The 24,277-nt window shown below is 39.5% G+C and overlaps 1 protein-coding gene across 2 annotated transcripts in view; it reads left to right on the forward strand.

Annotated features, from left to right (window-relative positions):
- The first annotated feature begins 6,756 nt into the window (after positions 1–6,756).
- The window catches only part of HGFAC (HGF activator), a 96,167-nt gene continuing 78,646 nt past the window's right edge, over positions 6,757–24,277 (forward strand). The window contains exons 1-3 of one of the 2 annotated variants that reach the window (XM_075194355.1): positions 6,757–6,773; positions 7,496–7,695; positions 13,754–13,838. In XM_075194355.1, the coding sequence (XP_075050456.1) occupies positions 7,624–7,695; positions 13,754–13,838 (157 nt within the window). In that variant the 5' untranslated portion in view covers positions 6,757–6,773; positions 7,496–7,623. Of the gene's footprint in view, positions 6,774–7,475; positions 7,696–13,753; positions 13,839–24,277 lie in introns of those variants that run through there. The other variant, XM_075194356.1, reaches the window with a different exon arrangement.

Below are 24,277 nucleotides of genomic sequence, written 5' to 3' on the forward strand. Positions count from 1 at the left end.
GCTGCACTTTTATTTGTGAGTTATTTGTGAGTGAATCATAAACTCCAAAGTGGTGCAGTGTGTCATTGTATATGTCTGTAGTACTAAACCTGAGAAAAATAAGAAAGATCTGTATTCAGATCCGGTTATTTAGAAAGTGAAACAAAAGAAGCTTGCTGCCTACTGCTGAGTGCTGGCATATGTCTATTCCGCATTCTTATTGCAGGTGCACAGCGTATTGTGTTATTCAGCAATCATCAGCCACTAATGCCACAGCGCTGTACAGAGAAATCACATCAGTCCCTGCCCCATTGGAGCTTACAGTCTAAACCCCCTAACACACAGACCAAGATAGGCTAAGGCAGCAGTTCCCAAAGTGTACACCGTGGCTCCCTGGGGTGTCGTGGTGGTATCACAGGGGTGCCGCAGCCAGGGCAAAAAAAAATAAAAATACTTATCAAGCTGGCGGTGCCCGGGACCCAGCATCTTCTCCCCTCTTCACTCATTCCTGTTCCCTTCTCACTGAATGACAGTTGTGAAATTATCACGTCCGGCATATTCAGTGAGGAGCGGTGCAGAGAGGAGCCAGAAGAAAGAAGGCCAAGTAAGGTAAGTAAAGGAATGTAGGGGATATGGTGATAGGAAACGGCATTGGAGTGGCAAAAGAATGAAGCAATGCACAGTGTAATGGTGAGGGGGCAATGTGAGCGTGAAGTGGCAGGGTGAGCATGGAAGGGCAGTGTGAGCGTGAAGGGATACAGTGTAATGGTAAAGGGGCAGTGTGGGCATAAAAGGGCACGGTGGGAGCATGAAGGGGCACAGTGTAATGGTGAAGGTGCAGTGTGATCGTGACGGGGCACATTGTGATCGTGAAGGGGCACAGTGTGCTTTTTAATAGAGAGGGCTGACAGGAAATTAGCCAATCAAGTGAATGCAGGGGGTTTTGAAAAGACCAGGTGTGTGCATGCTCGGTTCAGACTGGCAAGATGGTGCCTGCAGGGACCCGATGAGGAGAGGAGAGCAACTACAAGAGGTAGGTGGGAGCGCCGGATCCCGACCGGGTGGCAGCGGTTCCAGTGCCTGACAAAGAGCTTTCAACTGTATCCCAAACATAGAGTATATTAATTGTTCATAGGAAAGAGTTACATGATTAAATCATTATTTTTACATTTCCATTGGTACAAATTATACTGTTTCAGTGCTTCGTACAAGTTATAGGACTTTCTCAAAGGCAAGAAAAAAAGGACTGCCTCTGTTTGGAACAAAGGGTCTGTTGTCTTCCGAGGACACAAGGGAGAAGAGATACAAGCCCTTTTAGAGCCTCTGCCATCCAGATTCCATTACTAGAAAGTCTAATGGTGGATACCCTCTCCTGGTGTGTACAAGGCAAATGGCCATTTATAAAAATGGACGTGGCCACTTAGCTTTGGGTAAAAGAAGCAGACATAAAATTACATCCAATGAGAGAGTTGGGTGAAGCTAATATGCAAAGGTCCATTTTAAGTAAAGTTCCATTGTGCATCTATCCTACCACAGGCGATAGGTAGAGTAGTGTTTGTCCATTCATGCAGCCATAGGACATGCATTTATCTTTATTGGTTTATTGCCGTGGTCCTGAGACTTTTCAAGGAAGGTGAATTCTACAAAGTCCATAACACTTAGAAAAGCTTGAGCTGATCATTGTACATGATCATAAAAAAATTCTATTACAATCTGTTCCTCCACCATCTGACTACTGGACGTCGTTATAATACAATTCTATTGCCCTTTATATAATCAAAAGACAATATGTCATGACCTTAAATATTATGCCGCGCTAGACAATGAGGGACTGTGACACAAACAAATTACATACAATGACAAGAAACACAAGGTAAAGGTGGCCTTGTCCAAATAACCATATATAAATCCATTGAACTGGAAGATACTTTAGTAAGTGAAACATAAAGTTGCATTATTTTTGCATGAATGAAAAGTGCAGAATGAATCTGCCCTGTAGAATACTACACCTACCCAACATAACCTTGATTATGTTCATAATACAATTCTATTACATTCTATGCAGACACAGGGTACTACATCTACTCACTGTTAGGAAATCACAGAGGTAACAAGGTATGTTGTAGTTACAAATAAAATGGGGCTTATTGAAGAGCTCAAATGCAGACAAAACACGTGAGACAACAGAAGCAATGCCAAGAAGAAACAAATGGAATAAAGCAGCCAGGTTTAAGGTGTCCAGAATGAGTCTATCCAGAATCAGCAAAACTGTATGGTGATACAATAAATGTTGAAATAGGTACAAAACAGGTCAGGAAACAGGAGCCAAGAGAATATGTGGAACGCTATCACTGACAATGAATGCATGGCCAGTAAGGGTTTTTATAAGGAAGTGTGGCAATCAGATTACAGGGGAAATCACACTTGCACTGCAACTCAGAACTAATTGTAAGCAACAAACATTTTTTCAGAGAGAAACTTGCCTGTGAAGCATGTGCATGGCAGATCTGAGTGTTCACCAGATACAGTGCAGACTTAACACCCAAAATCACCTTGGATATGATCATAATACACTCTATGCAGACACAACATGACCTGGCCAAAGGGTATGCCGTACTATTCTACTACCATTAACAAATCAGGATACAGTTTGCAGAGTTTGTATTGTTGAATTAGCCATGGTCCACTAGTCACTTTCAACTCTTGTGGAAGGACACAGGTGCATACTGGGAAATAGAAAGTAGGAATCTGTAAGTGGGTTCACTGGCTACATTAATTTGCTCATTCTGTACAAGGACATTTGACTTAAACCTCTTATAAATAATACAGAATTAAAGATTATAAATGTTTTTTCTATTTCTAGGCCTACGAGTACCATCATATTTCATCTTTATACAGTTTGCAACATCTGCACTCTCTCAGTTGCTTTTTTGCAGATCACTTATTTAAATTTTGTGCTAATAGTCTGCAGATTATTCTTTTGCACACATTTGTATTCATCAGTAGAACATTGGCCTATTCACGCCAACTCTGAATATAATTCCATACAGGAAATTCAATCATAGCACTCCTGTATTACTCTATGGCCTCTTCTATCTCCTTTACTTTTGTTGTCATAATTTCCAGATATGAGCCAATCTCCTTTCTGGGCTTTTGTGGGACTAATAAAACTGATTGAAGATATGGAGGTTGTGGTTGGAATGAAGATATTTGGTGGACCTTTTAAAAATGTCTGTTTATTGGGCAACAGTCCAGTCCCTGATTTATAAGATCCTCAAGGATAATATTCGATTATCCCTGTGGTCAATATTACTGTGCCAGCCTATCCCCACCATCAGTAAGAGTCGGATTTTACACTTCTTCAAAATGTTTAGTTAAAATCTGGTTCATTGCCACTATGGAAAAAATTACTCTTCAGTTACGAGATACAGGAGATAAATTTAACTCAATCTGGGATCTCTGATTTTATAACCCAACAATTAATGAACCATTCCCCTAGAATAGTCGACATCATAGATAACTATACGACCATGGCTTTATCAGTGTGGAGTTTGTATGTTCTTCCCGTGTTTGCGTGGGTTTCCTCCGGGTACTCCGGTTTCCTCCCACACTCCAAAAACATACTAGTAGGTTAATTTGCTGCTATTAAATTGACCCTAGTCTCTAACTACATCTCTCTGTCTGTGTGTGTTAGGAAATTTAGACTGTAAGCTCCAATGGGGCAGGGACTGATGTGAATGAGTTCTCTGTACAGCGCTGCTGAATTAGTGGTGCTATATAAATAAATGGTGATGATGATGATGATACTCTAATATCTATTAAACACATAACCATTCATATTATTTATTTCCAATGTTCTTATAACCTGTTATGTATACTCCTTTATGTATAACTACCCATTATCTATAGAAAATCATTCTTTCTTTTGTTTCAGTAAAATTGTGGAGATTACACCTTGCCCCTGTGCTTTACCATATCCCTCTTCCTACCACTTCACCCCATTAATATTTTTATCCTTTCCTATACTCAAATTGTATCCGATATAAAAATATATAATCCTATAACAGTCAGACTTGTAGGCGTATTTCTATAATATTAATGTTTTTTATTGATTGATTTTGTAAAGATATTTTATTATAATATATTGTAATTTTTTAAATAAAAAATAAATAAAATAACTGATGAGATAGATATTCTAAAACAATGGCCCCAACAGAGTGGAATGAATTACATATTAAGTTTACAAACACGTAGAACGCACCAGTGTAAATATCTTTATAATAAACACAAGAATGACAATACACAATTATTTATTTTTTAATTTCTCTTTAAAAGTTTCAACAATAAGTAGTAATAAATATTATACAATATATATATATATATATATATATATATATATATATATATATATGTGTATATATATATATATATATATATATATATATGTGTATATATATATATATATATATATATATATATATATATATATATATTAACAACCAAACCTAAAATCAGAGACAGTAAAAATGTTAAGTTCATCAATATTCGGCTTAGCAGGCTGTATTCAAACACTGGAATACTAAAGTATTTATGGAACGCTGCAACATAGAAACATTATAAGTACTATAAAATCTTCATGGGCTCAGAAAATATGTATGAAGGAAAAACGGTATGTAACGCCTAGTGTAAAGCTTTATTTTTTAAATTGTTTTGGGAGATTCTCTTATTCTTGTTGAAAAGCAGAATCTCCGGAAAAAAGAATGTGCTACACTATTGAGCACCAGCTCTTTATACAAATTCACTGGTAATATTTCACAATTTCAGCAAAATTGAATAGCAGCTAAACTGACATCATAGATGATTCTCATCTGGTTAATTAAAGACGTTGATGATTACTGTGGAAAATAGTTACTGCAGTGCTGACATCTACTGGCCAAAGAGGATGCCACCATTTTTCATTACCAAATGGTAGCATTTCAAAATTTGCATTTATAATTGTATTTGTTGTAAAGAAAACAACATACATTGTATTAAACCAGGCAAGGAACATCTGTTTACTCCAGTGGGAGTATAGATCCAGTGGGGAATTGAAACCATGGAGCAGATATCTTCTGTTGTTATTGAATGCATTTCCAAAAAGACTGTACTTGGCAACAGTAGCTAATTTCCAGGGATAGTAAAATTCCACATTAAAATATTTTTCTGTGTAGTAGATGTGAATCTTGGCGTGTGTTCTTATTCTATGCATATATCAGTTTATTATTTATTAATAATTTCTGATATAATACATCTATATTGAAAATATATGATGACCATGTTCAGTGGTCATGTTATGTTGGTAGTTGTAATACCACAATATCCACGTAGACTGCGCCATGTGGAATGTACTGGCAGTATATCAGGCAGTGGAAATGACCGTTTCAGAGAGATGTGAAATTCTGGCGGAACAATCTTTGAGTTCCATCATCATCATCATCATCATCCTCATTTATTTATATAGCGCCACTAATTCCGCAGCGCTCTACATTTGCTATCTCATGCTGTGGAATATTCTTTTGTGTGGTATGTTTGGGGTAGGCCTTGAATCACTTAAGTCCATATTCCAAGGGCAAATTTCCCTGGTAAATGAGGTATGAGGCAAATATTTTGAACATTTATCTAAATGTGTCCCTGCCTCAACCTGAGGTAAGCTACATAGGAAGGGTAGGGGAGAGGTTAGACAGTGGAATGGTAGAAGAGAAGTTTGACAGTGGAATGGTATCCTTTCCTGAACAGGTGGGTTTTAAGTAATCGTTTGAAGCTTTGCAGGCTATGGGATGATCTGATAAACTGAGAGAGATTCTTTCAGAGAAGGGGAGCAGCTCAGGAGAATGTTTAAACACAGGATTGAGACGTGGCTTACAGAGGGGAGGTATTATTATTCACACAGACTTTGCATACATCATAAGAACATGTATGAAACGTCACATGAAAGGTAACTTTCTAGGTTGCAAAATGCATACTGCAATGTGATGTCATGTGTCTATTTGTGCGGGAAGGTGACCATGTGGCTTAATGGGTCAAAATGGTGTTCATTAGTAAAGCACCTACATAGTAAAGTGAGATTTTGGTTTTGTGGAAAAAGTGCATTTATGAAAGATAGAGGTAGAAAGATAGAGCGATAGTGAGAGAGAGAAAACAGCCATGGGGAGAATCAATATGGGGGGCCAGACCTAGGAGAGAGTCAATAAATCGGGGCAGGACCTTGGGGAGAATATTTTTCGCCCTTCCTGTATTTTACAGACCAGTACTTATGCGGGGTAGGGCTAGGGTGTGATAGTGGTAGTGAGGGGTGGAAGTATGATTGATCTTTCCTGTATCTCAGCCACGGATTATTACAAGTTATTAGTAGTAATACAAACTGCTTATAATGGTGTAATGTAGTGCAGAGCGTGTTCACAATATACCAGTAGATGGAAAGACTTCACTCTCATTAATTCTTGTCCAGACATCACAAAGCTGCCAACTGTCCTTGTACCGAATGTTTATAGGTGATAAATATGCCTTGTCAGCTGCAAAATGTAACTAAATATTGAGTATAAGGAGGAGGGGGGTTTCCAAGGCACTCTGCCCGAGTGGACATGGCCATCATGCAAGGGGTGTGACTATCATTTTAGTCAGTGCTAGGCCGCTCTCCAACCCCTTCCTGTTTACTTTAAATCATACTCGCCTACTTTTTACTCCCCCCTCCATGAGATCCTGGAAGTTCTCTCCAAAGTCTGTGAATCTCCCGAATATTACATAAGAATAGGCAAGTTTGCTTCACATGCAAAGGCAATGCTTAGAGGAGCTACTGTTAAGTGTTTTTCTATCACTTGCACCAGCTAGAGGGAGGATGTAAGTGCTGATTACTAGTGATGACAGCTGTGTATACATGCTAGAACATGTGTTTGTTATGAGGAGCAACTGTAAAAATGCATTTTATGTGCATTAGATATTAATAACATCCTGATAAATGTATCTTATGGGGGAAAAATATATTTTTTCTATGTTTTATGACTATATTATTAACAGGTGACATTAATTGAATTGTTTGTTTTTCGGTTATTTCTTTTGGGACTTATTCCACAAATATACTGGGCGTATCCTGCAGTGTATTGTCTGTTAGAGCAGACCTTCAAGTTTCTTTACATCCGCTCCTAGTTGTGGGAAAAATCGGTCAGTATGTCCGATTTAAGTGCGTTTTAAAAATGCACAATACATAATACATTCGTTTTGGGTGCCTTAATGAATCAGGCCCACTTTATGACTCTTAAATTTATGTGATTAATTTATTGTTTGTAACTGTTTCATCTAGTGTTCAGTGTATGGCGCTATGTACATAGATTTCTAAATACATGAATTGTGTACTTTCACAGTTTTCCCCCCGAAATGTAATCGTTACAGGTAACTATATATTTACCTGCACAATTCAGATCAACAAGTAGTTAATAATTAAATTTCCATTTTTTTACATGACCCCTATTGAGAAAGACAGTGACAGCTGAACAGGAAATCACTGCTGCTTGCAAAACATCAAGATGACCAGATGACCATCAGAAGTTTATTGACTTAAGCTGAACTCTACAGCAAACATTATCACACTGTAGGAGACAAGGCCACAGAATGGAGGCTGGCTGCATTTACACATGGACTCTTCTGTTCATCTTTAATGTTTGCCAAATCCACGGAGCATTGGTGAGTGCTTTGCCTTATATAATTAATATATATATATATATATATATATATATATATATATATATATATATATATATATATATATATATATTGTGCCTGCTGTGTTATTCATTCATAAATCAGCATACAGGTAGACAGTGTATCAAACAACCTATCCGGCATTGTATTATAAGGTGGCTGTTCCCGTGCAGTCCTGGGCAAAACCATGTTACAATGCAAGGGGTGCAAATTAGTATTCTATTTTGCACATAAGTTAAATACTGACTGTTTTGTCATGTAGCACACAAATACTTGATAGCTTATTTGTACACTGAAATTTAAAGTTGATATTTGTGTGCTACATGAAAAAACAGTCAGTATTTAATTTATGTGCAAAACAGAGAACTAATTTGCACCCCTTGCAATGTAACATGGTTTTGTCCAGGAGACTGAAATAAGAAGTTTCTCAAGTTAAGATCCTTAATGAATCAGGCCCCTGTTTTGTAAATGAACTGTTAACTGTTCACGTGCCAGAGAGAACAAATGGAACACTGACTTACACGTGTGTCTATATAACATATATTTCTGTTTCAAAATCATGAAAGCCCTACCTGGCTTATCTACAAGTATGTGTCATATTTTAGTAACGTTGCACCATAATGCACTTACATAAGATACTAATCACACAATGGGCTAGATTTACTAAGCTGCGGGTTTGAAAAAGTGGAGATGTTGCCTATAGCAACCAATCAGATTCTAGCTGTCATTTTGTAGAATGTACTAAATAAATGAAAGCTAGAATCTGATTGGTTGCTATAGGCAACATCCCCACTTTTTCAAACCCGTAGCTTAGTAAATCTAGCCCAATAAGTTTATAGGTTATGGAACGTGTATATACTTTTAAATAAAATAGATGTTGCTGTTTCTCAGTCGATACACAGAACAGTGAGATTAGGATAAAATAAGGGCCTTGTTTATGATGCACAAAAGTAACATTTAGAACCACAACCTTTATTAAATTATACTTTTAATTTTTCTCTAGAAATACTGGTTAGTTGAGTCAGTCATGTCTTCAATTATTCATGAGAATGAAAGGACATGTGTTACTTTTGAATGTTTGAATGTTTTTATATCATTGGTATAAAGTGCGACAGGTCTGCTTACAGTACGCTGCTTGTATGGGAAACGGTCGCTATGGCCGGGGTAGGAGAGTATGCCCAGGTCGTGGCAAACATGAGGGTTCTTGGTCCTCTCCTACTCCAGCAGCCTTTGTTCATATAAGCAGTGTGTTATCCATCGGTAACATGCAGCCAGCAGGAGTGAGTACAGCCTCCCTTTACCCCAGCAGGGATTGGGGGTTTCAATGTAGCTAATATTTTCATTTATGTTTTACTAATCAAACTCTACCCAAAGCTGAAAATGTAGTAATACTTAAAATAAAAACATTTATCATTTGGGTTTGGTTTGGAAAACGGGAAAGAGGCATCATTGCAATTAGAATTATGTAAAAGGTTGAACTCAATGGTTAACTGGTGTCTTTTTTCAGTCTTACAAAGTAATATTGTAATTTACACTCCTCATTTCATGATGTAAGCTGAATGAGGACAATAGATGCTGTACCTAGATGTAAGAATTACTTTATTTTAGCACTTTGGTTGCACTGGTCTGTGGAAAGGGTTTTTATGTGAGAGGAGACATCACACACTGGTGATTTCACAAGTGTCTGTGATAGGTGTGAGCATATGGCCGTAACAGGGTTACGTATGGTGGGGTTAACCTAGAATCCAAGTAATTTCCACAAACATCCTCTTCATCATTGTAAAATAATGATGAAAGCAATCTGAACATGTCCTATTGAGGACAAGTCTTAAAACTGATAATAAGGGTTGGTGGTAGAGGCAGTGCCGTAACTAGACATTTTGGTGCCCTGGGCGAGACAGGGCACCGGCGCCCCCCATCTAAGTGGGAGTGGCATTTGACAAGTGGGTGTGGCCAACCTAATGTGTGGGTGTGGCTAGCACTTTACAGAGAGAGAGAGAGAGACTATCATTACTGGGCGGCACAGTGGTTAGCATTGCAGAATAACAGCAATTGTACTGTAAATTTGGCCAATGTTTGCTGCTTAAGGGACAAACTTGTTCAAGATCTGGAATTGTCTCTGTAAATTAGGGATAGTACTTTGTACCTAGGTAAGTTAGTGCAGCAAATTTTAAAGGATAGTCAACTTTTGGGGAAGTCACAACATTCACCTCTCTTTAACTAGTGCTTTTGGCATCAAATCAAATGTTAGCTTTAGTTTAGTAAGTTAGACATTCAGGCAGCCTAAAACCTCCCCATGTGGTACTAGCTGAGCAAAGAACTAACATGTACACAATGAGCAGATTGACTTTTATGTGATTATGGGGGAAATCAAGCTCATTTTGGGGTCACACACATGACTATATCAGGGCATATTACAGTTATTGCTGCTATTTTAACCAACCAACCTAAGCTACGTGACTTGCTCCACAGCAGTTGTGATGTTTTACGGCACACTTCTGCTTATCTGGGCTCTATATATTTTGGTCAAATCAAAAGTGAATCTATAAACTGAGACCAATTGCCATTTTGTTAAAATTAACTATGCCATCAAAAAGATACTGAAATAATCCTGTAGGTGTCATATAAAAAAATTGCCAATCGTCAGTAATTTAATTCTACTATAATGTATTTAAAGGGAGTAATTAAATAATTTAAAGCGGGTCATTATGTCTTAGCCAATGAGGCTCCTGTATCTCTGGACCGCAGTGAAGTATAACTACCTCTGGGGTAGGAGAGATACAAAGGAGGGCTAAATACAACTGTGATACATATTATATTCTCCAGGGAAGGGGGGACATCACACAGGGGGGGGTGCTACTTGTTTATCTGGGCACAAGACATGGCACAAGTCGTTATATTAACAGATGTTACTGACAATCGATCCCTCAATACCTGGAATAGCTTGGCGCTTCTGCCCTCAGTGGAACAAGCAGGAAGCTCGGCATTCAAATGCCGGACTTCCTGTCAGTGGAACGCATGTGTGTTCCACTGACAGGAAGTCCGGCATTTGAATGCCGAACTTCCTGCTTTCGGTGCGTTCCACTGCGGGCAGAAGCGCCAAGCTATTCCAGGTATTGAGGGATCGATTGTTGCTTGGGTATCGGGCGCCCGGGGCGGTCACACCGCCCTCACCGCCGTGGTTACGGCTCTGGGTAGAGAAAGAGGGGGGCACAAATTAACAATTACCTAGGGCCCTAACTTAAAACAAAAAACCCCACAGAAAATCATCAGTTCCTCACTGTCACTAGATATGGCTGTGCATCTGTGTGTATTAGGTACACACTTTACAAAATTTCTCCCGATACAATTTCCTTAAAGATGTTTACCAACAATTAGAAAAAAAATGTCCAGATCAGCAGCCGATTCATGTGTACACACTAAACACGTTTTACACGATTTACCTTCAGATCTGAGCTCTTCATCTGTCATAACCATTACATGAAAAGTTTGTGTCTCTCCACACTCCATAGAGATCTGTGGACACTGCCGGTCCTAAGTGCATACACATTGTAGAATCGGCACAACATTGTTTCATCGTTAAATAAGATTTTTAGTTTGGTTTGAAAATCAAATTAAACAATACGATGTGCTTTGGAAGGTTAATCGTTCATCATTGCAGTGTACACACTAGTGCGATATCAGTCTAAAAGGTCGTTTATCATTTGATTGGAACGACAATTGGCTGAAAACACTGTAGTGTGTACCCACCCTAGACTTGACAATCAATATAGCAATCCATATTAGATTTGGCATCAGACATGGCTCTCTATATTAGACTTAACACCAGATACTGTTCTTCTTATTAGACCAGGCACCAGATTTGGCTGTACATAATAGACATGTCTGAGCATATATAGCCAGCTTTTGAATACTTGGCTCTTAATGCCTCTAACATTTTTTTTAACAAACTGAGTGACAGAGGTCTGCATATGTGTCAAGCCAGGACCCCTTTCACAAAAACAGAGGAACCCTGGGAAAAACTGCTTCAGATAGCAGTTCCCGGATCTTCGCTAAATGGAAGGGAATGTGTGTGAATTTTAAGGGAACAGGGTGACAGTGGGCTGGCAGAGCATTTTAGGCTCTAGACACCCCCCTCTGCGAGAATAGGTACATCAATATGTCAATAGCCACACCTACTCCAGTGGGATAGCATACCTCACACTCAAAATTTGGAATTTAGGATATTCCAGAAAGTTGGTGTGAGCATGTATTGATTGTGTTGTGAGCATTGTCATGGGGACATAGCCACATTACGGGATATCCTCTTCTCTCCTAAAAACAACCTTGCATTGCCAAGCTCACCAATGGAGGGGGGGCATGACGAAAACATACCTACAATCTTTCCCGTCAGTTGGGACAACAGTCCTTACTGTTAGGATAGCAGGACAGTCAACAAGGATCAGGACTCTCCGCCTAAATCAGGACAGTTGTGAGGTATGGGGTGGGGTGCCCAAGGTGGTAATTGCGCAGAGCCTAACTTTTGTAAACGACTGCCCTGCCCACAGGCACATCCTAAGAATTGTCTAGTCCAGTGGATTCCAACCGTTCTCAGTTCATGGCACTCTTAGGGTCTCCATAATTTTTTCAAGGCACCCCTAAGCCAAAAAATGGGCAAGTACTCCCTTGCCTTGCTTACCACCGTCCCTGGCCGCAGCACCCCTGTGAGATCACCGCCGCACCCCAGGGAGCCGCGGCGCACAGTTTGGGAACTGCTGGTCTAGCCAGATCGAATCGAGATAATTTGACAGTGGTTTGTTTGGCAGGTTCATTGGTTGTTCTTAGTGACGTATGCGAGTACAAGCAGCATTTCTAGTGTGAGGTCCTCTGTAACGAGCCATACATTTTAAAGGGTAACATGATTTTGCCTAAAGAAAAGCACACTGCTGGGTACTCCAACATGCTGGAATAACTCACGATTATTGAAACAGGCCGGGAAGAGCAGGTTTTAGCCTCAGAAAGAACCTTAAGCAGATGTGGATGATTGACAGATGTGAATAACTGGCCAACCATTGAAACAAACACTGCAATCCACAGTTATAATTGTTGTTAAGCAAGATCAGTCATGTACTACAACACATAGTTTTTTAGGTTCCTCATTTGTGTAGTATATGTATAGCCTAATTTAGCATAGTTGCTCCATTTTTATTATTATATATTACTACTAGATCAAATAAAAAGGTGTCAACTGGTTCCAGCTGACTGATTACCAAAAGGAGATTTATTTCAATTATTACATGCCCATCTCAGCTAGTGTATTAATGTTTGTCCAGCATCCATGCACAAGCAAATAGAACTTCAGAGAGAAGATACTGTAATGTGTATGACGATACAACACTGACAATCTGAGCACATGCCAGTCTCTATACATTAGTTCCTGTGAATTATTTCTATACCAGCAATCGGGACAAGGGGGCATGTACATGTCACGATGGGTGTTTGGTCATGTCACAATGGGGCATGGTCATGTCAAAATGTGGGCATAATTAGCGCATTTGTAGTGTTAGGCTGCCCCTAACCCCCTTCTCTCCACTCGCCCACTCATTGCCGCACACTATGCGAGCAGCTGTTAATAGTACACACCTTCCAACTTTCTGAGCTGCAGTGTGGCAGGACAGAGCCCTTAAACAAGGGACTGTCCCATGTAAACCGTCCTGCTTACCCACACTGTACTCCCCCCGTCATCTGTAGCCCTTCCCTCACTAACACAATCACGCAAATGGGCAGGTGGCTGCTTCCTACAAAATAATCTCCTCTGTGCTGCTGTGAATATTCTAATTATCTGATTGGCTACAGGCTGTTTTATCTCACCCAATTAAAAACTGAAGACATCCCAGACGAGCAGGAATTGAGGACTGAATACTAGTAAAACACACCTTAAAACAAATGGTAGTACAATTAAAGATGCCATAAGCATAACAATAATTATTTGTTTTTATTTTGATTTGAGTTTGAGATTATGTGGGTAATATACATACATTAACATGTTATTATACTTTAGCAGAGACCTGGCCATGCCAATTCAAGAAATGAAGGAAAGTTCCCAATTGCTCACAGAATCGGATTCAAGCACATTCCTCGAACAGGTAAGATCGCACTAGCGCTGGGTCGATTTTTCATGTTCAATTAATAATAAACACTTGTAGCGGGGAAAGGAATAAATCACCAATAGTCGTGATATTCTTCATACTATCAAAAAGAATCTGATATAAGGGTAACTAAACCACCTCGTAATTGTGAGTAGAAATCCACATACTAAAATACATAACTTTTATTGGCTTCTTTTCCCTCTGTATTTGTCCATTGTCTGACTTGCCCACCGTGATAAAGGGGACAATCTCTGATGTGACCTCCAAACCTTACGTCTTCTGCAAATATTTTGTGATGAATTTAAAATAAAATTAATTAAAGAGAATCTGTCATGTTTGAGATAAGTATTCTGCGTGTAAAAAAACCCCCCATCAAAACCTGAGTTTTTCTATGGCTCCTCTGCCCTGATTCAGCATCTGAAGCAGCTTCATTCAGACATTTCCTCTGCCTTCTGACTATGGATTGGAAGCCATGACACTTGTCCTTTCACAGCTATGGAGCACTGTAACGGGTCCCATGATGTCCTCTAATTTGATGCCTGGGCGGTGTTGGCAAAGTTCAGTAGAAATGCCATCTATAAAGAAGTGAATGGAAGTGTCTGAAGGAAGCTGAAAGGAAGTGTCTGAAGGAAGCTGAATGGAAGTGTCTGAAGGAAGCTGAATGGAAGTGTCTAAAGGAAGCTAAATGGACGTGTCTGAAGGAAGTTGAATGGAAGTGTTTGAAGGAAGCTGAATGGAAGTGTCTGAAGGAAGCTAAATGGAAGTGTCTGAAGGAAGCTGAATGTTGGTGTATGGAAGTGTCCGAAGGAAGCTGAATGGAAGTGTCTGAATGAACGTGAATGGAAGTGCCTGAAGGAAGCTGAATGTAAGTGTCTACAGAAAGTTGAATGGAAGTGTCTGAATGAACGTGAATGGAAGTGCCTGAAGGAAGCTGAATGTAAGTGTCTACAGAAAGTTGAATGGAAGTGTCTGAAGGAAGCTGAATGTTGGTGTATGGAAGTGTCCGAATGAAGCTGAATGGAAGAATCTGAAAGAAGCTGAATGTAAATGTCTACAGGAAGTTGAATGTAAGTGTCTGAAGGAAGCTGAATGTAAGTGTCTGAAGGAAGCTGAATGTAAGTGTCTGAAGGAAGCTGAATGTTGGTGTATGGAAGTTATCTGAAGGACGCTGAATGGAAGTATCTGAAGTTCTAAAGTGTCTGAAGGATGCTGAATGGAAGAATCTGAAATAAGCTGAATGTAAGTGTCTACAGGAAGTTGAATGTAAGTGTCTGAAGGAAGCTGAATGTAAGTGTCTACAGGAAGTTGAATGTAAGTGTCTTAAGGAAACTGAATGTAAGTGTCTGAAGGAAGCTTAATGTAAGTGTCTGAAGGAAGCTGAATGTAAGTGTCTGAAGGAAGTTGAATGTAAGTGTCTGAAGGACGCTGAATGGAAGTGTCTGAAGTTCTAAAGTGTCTGAAGGATGCTGAATGGAAGAATCTGAAGGAAGCTGAATGTAAGTGTCTACAGGAAGTTGAATGTAAGTGTCTGAAGGAAGCTGAATGTAAGTGTCTACAGGAAGCTGAATGTAAGTGTCTACAGGAAATTGAATGTAAGTGTCTGGAGGAAGCTGAATGTAAGTGTCTACAGGAAGTTGAATGTAAGTGTCTGAAGGAAGCTGAATGTAAGTGTCTACAGGAAGTTGAATGTAAGTGTCTTAAGGAAACTGAATGTAAGTGTCTACAGGAAGCTGAATGTAAGTGTCTGAAGGAAGCTGAATGTAAGTGTCTGAAGGAAGTTGAATGTAAGTGTCTGAAGGAAGTTGAATGTAAGTGTCTGAAGGACGATGAATGGAAGTGTCTGAAGTTCTAAAGTGTCTGAAGGATGCTGAATGGAAGAATCTGAAGGAAGCTGAATGTAAGTGTCTACAGGAAGTTGAATGTAAGTGTCTGAAGGAAGCTGAATGTAAGTGTCTACAGGAAGCTAAATGTAAGTGTCTACAGGAAGTTGAATGTAAGTGTCTGAAGGAAGCTGAATGTAAGTGTCTACAGGAAGTTGAATGTAAGTGTCTGAAGGAAGCTGAATGTAAGTGTCTACAGGAAGTTGAATGTAAGTGTCTGAAGGAAGCTGAATGTAAGTGTCTACAGGAAGCTGAATGTAAGTGTCTGAAGGAAGCTGAATGTAAGTGTCTGAAGGAAGCTGAATGTAAGTGTCTACAGGAAGTTGAATGTAAGTGTCTGAAGGAAGCTGAATGTAAGTGTCTACAGGAAGCTGAATGTAAGTGTCTACAGGAAGTTGAATGTAAGTGTCTGAAGGAAGCTGAATGTAAGTGTCTACAGGAAGTTGAATGTAAGTGTCTGAAGGAAGCTGAATGTAAGTGTCTACAGGAAGTTGAATGTAAGTGTCTGAAGGAAGCTGAATGTAAGTGTCTACAGGAAGTTGAATGTAAGTGTCTGAAGGAAGCTTAATGTAAGTGTCTACAGGAAGCTGAATGTAAGTGTCTACAGGAAGTTGAATGTAAGTGTCTGAAGGAAGCTGAATGTAAGTGTCTACAGGAAGTTGAATGTAAGTGTCTGAAGGAGGCTGAATGTAAGTGTCTACAGGAAGTTGAATGTAAGTGTCTGAAGGAAGCTGAATGTAAGTGTCTACAGGAAGTTGAATGTAAGTGTCTGAAGGAAGCCGAATGTAAGTGTCTACAGGAAGCTGAATGTAAGTGTCTGAAGGAAGCTGAATGTAAGTGTCTGAAGGAAGCTGAATGTAAGTGTCTGAAGGAAGTTGAATGTAAGTGTCTGAAGGACGCTGAATGGAAGTGTCTGAAGTTCTAAAGTGTCTGAAGGATGCTGAATGGAAGTGTCTGAAGTTCTAAACTGTCTGAAGGAAGCTGAATGGAAGAATCTGAATTAAGCTGAATGTAAGTGTCTACAGGAAGTTGAATTTAAGTGTCTGAAGGAAGCTGAATGTAAGTGTCTACAGGAAGCTGAATGGAAGTGTCTGAAGGAAGCTAAATGTAAGTGTCTGAAGGAAGCTGAATGTAAGTGTCTACAGGAAGTTGAATGTAAGTGTCTGAAGGAAGCTGAATGTAAGTGTCTACAGGAAGCTGAATGTAAGTGTCTGAAGGAAGCTGAATGTAAGTGTCTGAAGGAAGCTGAATGTAAGTATCTGAAGGAAGTTGAATGTAAGTGTCTGAAGGACGCTGAATGGAAGTGTCTGAAGTTCTGAAGTGTCTGAAGGATGCTGAATGGAAGAATCTGAAGGAAGCTGAATGTAAGTGTCTGAAGGAAGCTGAATGTAAGTGTCTACAGGAAGCTGAATGTAAGTGTCTACAGGAAGTTGAATGTAAGTGTCTGAAGGAAGCTGAATGTAAGTGTCTACAGGAAGTTGAATGTAAGTGTCTGAAGGAAGCTGAATGTAAGTGTCTACAGGAAGTTGAATGTAAGTGTCTGAAGGAAGCTGAATGTAAGTGTCTACAGGAAGCTGAATGTAAGTTCTGAAGGAAGCTGAATGTAAGTGTCTGAAGGAAGCTGAATGTAAGTGTCTGAAGGAAGTTGAATGTAAGTGTCTGAAGGACGCTGAATGGAAGTGTCTGAAGTTCTAAAGTGTCTGAAGGATGCTGAATGGAAGAATCTGAAGGAAGCTGAATGTAAGTGTCTACAGGAAGTTGAATGTAAGTGTCTGAAGGAAGCTTAATGTAAGTGTCTACAGGAAGCTGAATGTAAGTGTCTACAGGAAGTTGAATGTAAGTGTCTGAAGGAAGCTGAATGTAAGTGTCTGAAGGAAGCTGAATGGTAGTGTCTGAAGGAAGCTGAATAAAAGTGTCTAAAGGAAGCTAAATGGACGTGTCTGAAGGAAGTTGAATGGAAGTGTTTGAAGGAAGCTGAATGGAAGTGTCTGAAGGAAGCTAAATGGAAGTGTCTGAAGGAAGCTGAATGTTGGTGTATGGAAGTGTCCGAAGGAAGCTGAATGGAAGTGTCTGAATGAAAGTGAATGGAAGTGCCTGAAGGAAGCTGAATGTAAGTGTCTACAGAAAGTTGAATGGAAGTGTCTGAAGGAAGCTGAATGTTGGTGTATGGAAGTGTCTGAAGGACGCTGAATGGAAGTATCTGAAGTTCTAAAGTGTCTGAAGGATGCTGAATGGAAGAATCTGAAATAAGCTGAATGTAAGTGTCTACAGGAAGTTGAATGTAAGTGTCTGAAGGAAGCTGAATGTAAGTGTCTACAGGAAGTTGAATGTAAGTGTCTTAAGGAAACTGAATGTAAGTGTCTGAAGGAAGCTGAATGTAAGTGTCTGAAGGAAGCTGAATGTAAGTGTCTGAAGGAAGTTGAATGTAAGTGTCTGAAGGACGCTGAATGGAAGTGTCTGAAGTTCTAAAGTGTCTGAAGGATGCTGAATGGAAGAATCTGAAGGAAGCTGAATGTAAGTGTCTACAGGAAGTTGAATGTAAGTGTCTGAAGGAAGCTGAATGTAAGTGTCTACAGGAAGCTGAATGTAAGTGTTTACAGGAAATTGAATGTAAGTGTCTGGAGGAAGCTGAATGTAAGTGTCTACAGGAAGTTGAATGTAAGTGTCTGAAGGAAGCTGAATGTAAGTGTCTACAGGAAGTTGAATGTAAGTGTCTTAAGGAAACTGAATGTAAGTGTCTACAGGAAGCTGAATGTAAGTGTCTGAAGGAAGCTGAATGTAAGTGTCTACAGGAAGTTGAATGTAAGTGTCTGAAGGAAGCTGAATGTAAGTGTCTACAGGAAGCTGAATGTAAGTTCTGAAGGAAGCTGAATGTAAGTGTCTGAAGGAAGCTGAATGTAAGTGTCTGAAGGAAGTTGAATGTAAGTGTCTGAAGGACGCTGAATGGAAGTGTCTGAAGTTCTAAAGTGTCTGAAGGATGCTGAATGGAAGAATCTGAAGGAAGCTGAATGTAAGTGTCTACAGGAAGTTGAATGTAAGTGTCTGAAGGAAGCTTAATGTAAGTGTCTACAGGAAGCTGAATGTAAGTGTCTACAGGAAGTTGAATGTAAGTGTCTGAAGGAAGCTGAATGTAAGTGTCTGAAGGAAGCTGAATGGTAGTGTCTGAAGGAAGCTGAATAAAAGTGTCTAAAGGAAGCTAAATGGACGTGTCTGAAGGAAGTTGAATGGAAGTGTTTGAAGGAAGCTGAATGGAAGTGTCTGAAGGAAGCTAAATGGAAGTGTCTGAAGGAAGCTGAATGTTGGTGTATGGAAGTGTCCGAAGGAAGCTGAATGGAAGTGTCTGAATGAAAGTGAATGGAAGTGCCTGAAGGAAGCTGAATGTAAGTGTCTACAGAAAGTTGAATGGAAGTGTCTGAAGGAAGCTGAATGTTGGTGTATGGAAGTGTCTGAAGGACGCTGAATGGAAGTATCTGAAGTTCTAAAGTGTCTGAAGGATGCTGAATGGAAGAATCTGAAATAAGCTGAATGTAAGTGTCTACAGGAAGTTGAATGTAAGTGTCTGAAGGAAGCTGAATGTAAGTGTCTACAGGAAGTTGAATGTAAGTGTCTTAAGGAAACTGAATGTAAGTGTCTGAAGGAAGCTGAATGTAAGTGTCTGAAGGAAGCTGAATGTAAGTGTCTGAAGGAAGTTGAATGTAAGTGTCTGAAGGACGCTGAATGGAAGTGTCTGAAGTTCTAAAGTGTCTGAAGGATGCTGAATGGAAGAATCTGAAGGAAGCTGAATGTAAGTGTCTACAGGAAGTTGAATGTAAGTGTCTGAAGGAAGCTGAATGTAAGTGTCTACAGGAAGCTGAATGTAAGTGTTTACAGGAAATTGAATGTAAGTGTCTGGAGGAAGCTGAATGTAAGTGTCTACAGGAAGTTGAATGTAAGTGTCTGAAGGAAGCTGAATGTAAGTGTCTACAGGAAGTTGAATGTAAGTGTCTTAAGGAAACTGAATGTAAGTGTCTACAGGAAGCTGAATGTAAGTGTCTGAAGGAAGCTGAATGTAAGTGTCTGAAGGAAGTTGAATGTAAGTGTCTGAAGGAAGTTGAATGTAAGTGTCTGAAGGACGATGAATGGAAGTGTCTGAAGTTCTAAAGTGTCTGAAGGATGCTGAATGGAAGAATCTGAAGGAAGCTGAATGTAAGTGTCTACAGGAAGTTGAATGTAAGTGTCTGAAGGAAGCTGAATGGAAGTGTCTACAGGAAGCTGAATGTAAGTGTCTACAGGAAGTTGAATGTAAGTGTCTGAAGGAAGCTGAATGTAAGTGTCTACAGGAAGTTGAATGTAAGTGTCTGAAGGAAGCTGAATGTAAGTGTCTACAGGAAGTTGAATGTAAGTGTCTGAAGGAAGCTGAATGTAAGTGTCTACAGGAAGCTGAATGTAAGTGTCTGAAGGAAGCTGAATGTAAGTGTCTGAAGGAAGCTGAATGTAAGTGTCTACAGGAAGTTGAATGTAAGTGTCTGAAGGAAGCTGAATGTAAGTGTCTACAGGAAGCTGAATGTAAGTGTCTACAGGAAGTTGAATGTAAGTGTCTGAAGGAAGCTGAATGTAAGTGTCTACAGGAAGTTGAATGTAAGTGTCTGAAGGAAGCTGAATGTAAGTGTCTACAGGAAGTTGAATGTAAGTGTCTGAAGGAAGCTGAATGTAAGTGTCTACAGGAAGTTGAATGTAAGTGTCTGAAGGAAGCTTAATGTAAGTGTCTACAGGAAGCTGAATGTAAGTGTCTACAGGAAGTTGAATGTAAGTGTCTGAAGGAAGCTGAATGTAAGTGTCTACAGGAAGTTGAATGTAAGTGTCTGAAGGAGGCTGAATGTAAGTGTCTACAGGAAGTTGAATGTAAGTGTCTGAAGGAAGCTGAATGTAAGTGTCTACAGGAAGTTGAATGTAAGTGTCTGAAGGAAGCCGAATGTAAGTGTCTACAGGAAGCTGAATGTAAGTGTCTGAAGGAAGCTGAATGTAAGTGTCTGAAGGAAGCTGAATGTAAGTGTCTGAAGGAAGTTGAATGTAAGTGTCTGAAGGACGCTGAATGGAAGTGTCTGAAGTTCTAAAGTGTCTGAAGGACGCTGAATGGAAGTGTCTGAAGTTCTAAAGTGTCTGAAGGATGCTGAATGGAAGAATCTGAAGGAAGCTGAATGTAAGTGTCTACAGGAAGTTGAATGTAAGTGTCTGAAGGAAGCTGAATGTAAGTGTCTACAGGAAGCTGAATGTAAGTGTCTACAGGAAGCTGAATGTAAGTGTCTGAAGGAAGCTGAATGTAAGTGTCTACAGGAAGTTGAATGTAAGTGTCTGAAGGAAGCTGAATGTAAGTGTCTACAGGAAGTTGAATGTAAGTGTCTGAAGGAAGCTGAATGTAAGTGTCTACAGGAAGTTGAATGTAAGTGTCTGAAGGAAGCTTAATGTAAGTGTCTACAGGAAGCTGAATGTAAGTGTCTACAGGAAGTTGAATGTAAGTGTCTGAAGGAAGCTGAATGTAAGTGTCTACAGGAAGTTGAATGTAAGTGTCTGAAGGAGGCTGAATGTAAGTGTCTACAGGAAGTTGAATGTAAGTGTCTGAAGGAAGCTGAATGTAAGTGTCTACAGGAAGTTGAATGTAAGTGTCTGAAGGAAGCCGAATGTAAGTGTCTACAGGAAGCTGAATGTAAGTGTCTGAAGGAAGCTGAATGTAAGTGTCTGAAGGAAGCTGAATGTAAGTGTCTGAAGGAAGTTGAATGTAAGTGTCTGAAGGACGCTGAATGGAAGTGTCTGAAGTTCTAAAGTGTCTGAAGGATGCTGAATGGAAGTGTCTGAAGTTCTAAACTGTCTGAAGGAAGCTGAATGGAAGAATCTGAATTAAGCTGAATGTAAGTGTCTACAGGAAGTTGAATTTAAGTGTCTGAAGGAAGCTGAATGTAAGTGTCTACAGGAAGTTGAATGTAAGTGTCTGAAGGAAGCTGAATGTAAGTGTCTACAGGAAGCTGAATGGAAGTGTCTGAAGGAAGCTGAATGTAAGTGTCTGAAGGAAGCTGAATGTAAGTGTCTACAGGAAGTTGAATGTAAGTGTCTGAAGGAAGCTGAATGTAAGTGTCTACAGGAAGCTGAATGTAAGTGTCTGAAGGAAGCTGAATGTAAGTGTCTGAAGGAAGCTGAATGTAAGTGTCTGAAGGAAGTTGAATGTAAGTGTCTGAAGGACGCTGAATGGAAGTGTCTGAAGTTCTGAAGTGTCTGAAGGATGCTGAATGGAAGAATCTGAAGGAAGCTGAATGTAAGTGTCTGAAGGAAGCTGAATGTAAGTGTCTACAGGAAGCTGAATGTAAGTGTCTACAGAAAGTTGAATGTAAGTGTCTGAAGGAAGCTGAATGTAAGTGTCTACAGGAAGTTGAATGTAAGTGTCTGAAGGAAGCTGAATGTAAGTGTCTACAGGAAGTTGAATGTAAGTGTCTGAAGGAAGCTGAATGTAAGTGTCTACAGGAAGCTAAATGTAAGTTCTGAAGGAAGCTGAATGTAAGTGTCTGAAGGAAGCTGAATGTAAGTGTCTGAAGGAAGTTGAATGTAAGTGTCTGAAGGACGCTGAATGGAAGTGTCTGAAGTTCTAAAGTGTCTGAAGGATGCTGAATGGAAGAATCTGAAGGAAGCTGAATGTAAGTGTCTACAGGAAGTTGAATGTAAGTGTCTGAAGGAAGCTTAATGTAAGTGTCTACAGGAAGCTGAATGTAAGTGTCTACAGGAAGTTGAATGTAAGTGTCTGAAGGAAGCTGAATGTAATTGTCTACAGGAAGTTGAATGTAAGTGTCTGAAGGAAGCTGAATGTAAGTGTCTACAGGAAGTTGAATGTAAGTGTCTGAAGGAAGCTGAATGTAAGTGTCTACAGGAAGTTGAATGTAAGTGTCTGAAGGAAGCCGAATGTAAGTGTCTACAGGAAGCTGAATGTAAGTGTCTGAAGGAAGCTGAATGTAAGTGTCTGAAGGAAGCTGAATGTAAGTGTCTGAAGGAAGTTGAATGTAAGTGTCTGAAGGACGCTGAATGGAAGTGTCTGAAGTTCTAAAGTGTCTGAAGGATGCTGAATGTAAGTGTCTGAAGTTCTAAAGTGTCTGAAGGAAGCTGAATGGAAGAATCTGAATTAAGCTGAATGTAAGTGTCTACAGGAAGTTGAATTTAAGTGTCTGAAGGAAGCTGAATGTAAGTGTCTACAGGAAGTTGAATGTAAGTGTCTGAAGGAAGCTGAATGTAAGTGTCTACAGGAAGCTGAATGGAAGTGTCTGAAGGAAGCTGAATGTAAGTGTCTGAAGAAAGCTGAATGTAAGTGTCTACAGGAAGTTGAATGTAAGTGTCTGAAGGAAGCTGAATGTAAGCGTCTACAGGAAGCTGAATGGAAGTGTCTGAAGGAAGCTGAATGGAAATGTCTGAAGGAAGCTGAATGTAAGTGTCTGAAGGAAGGTGAATGTTGGTGTATGGAAGTGTCTGAAGGACGCTGAATGGAAGTATCTGAAGTTCTAAAGTGTCTGAAGGAAGCTGAATGGAAGAATCTGAAAGAAGCTGAATGTAAGTGTCTACAGGAAGTTGAATGTAAGTGTCTGAAGGAAGCTGAATGTAAGTGTCTACAGGAAGTTGAATGTAAGTGTCTGAAGGAAGCTGAATGTAAGTGTCTACAGGAAGTTGAATGTAAGTGTCTGAAGGAAGCTGAATGTAAGTGTCTGAAGGAAGTTAAGTGTTGGTGTATGGAAGTGTCTGAAGGACGCTGAATGTAAGTGTCTGAATGAAGCTGAATATACTTTTCTGAAGGAAACTGAATGTTGGTGTATGGAAGTGTCTGAAGGGCGCTGAATGTAAGTGTCTGAATTAAGCTGAATATACTTTTCTGAAGGAAGCTGAATGTTGGTGTATGGAAGGGTCTGAAGGAAACTGAATGGAAGTGTCTGAAGTTCTAAAGTGTCTGAAGGAAGCTGCATACTTCCTTCCGACATTCAGTAGAAGTGTCTATGAGTAGATAGGCGAATCTTTATAATATGTGTGAAATTAATAGGGAGAAGGTTTGTTAGTAGAGCGTGAGTATGTAGTAAGTGGCTTAAAATATGAAACTACATTTGTTTAAATATCATAATGGAAAGCATTATTTATGTTAAAAATGGTGAGAGTGCTATAAGACATGAATGTTTGATTATGGATGCTTGTGGATACATGATAGTATACATATAGTATACATGTATTGACAGCAAGTAAATATTGGGTTGGTTTTACAATCATGGGGCCTGATTCATTAAGGAACTTAAATTAAGAAGTTACTTATTTAAGTCTCCTGAACAAAACCATGTTACAATGCAAGGGGTGCATAAGTTAAATACTGACTATTTTTTCATATAGCACACAAATATCAACTTTAAATTTCAGTGTACAAATAAGCTATAAGTATTTGTGTGCTACATGAAAAACAGCCAGTATTTAATTTATGTGCAAAACAGAAAACTAATTTGCACCCCTTGTATTGTAACATGGTTTTGTCCAGGAGACTTAAATAAGAAACGTCTTAATTTAAGT

The sequence above is a fragment of the Mixophyes fleayi genome, chromosome 1 (genome assembly GCF_038048845.1).
Source record: "Mixophyes fleayi isolate aMixFle1 chromosome 1, aMixFle1.hap1, whole genome shotgun sequence".
NCBI classification, from domain to species: Eukaryota; Metazoa; Chordata; class Amphibia; order Anura; family Limnodynastidae; genus Mixophyes; species Mixophyes fleayi.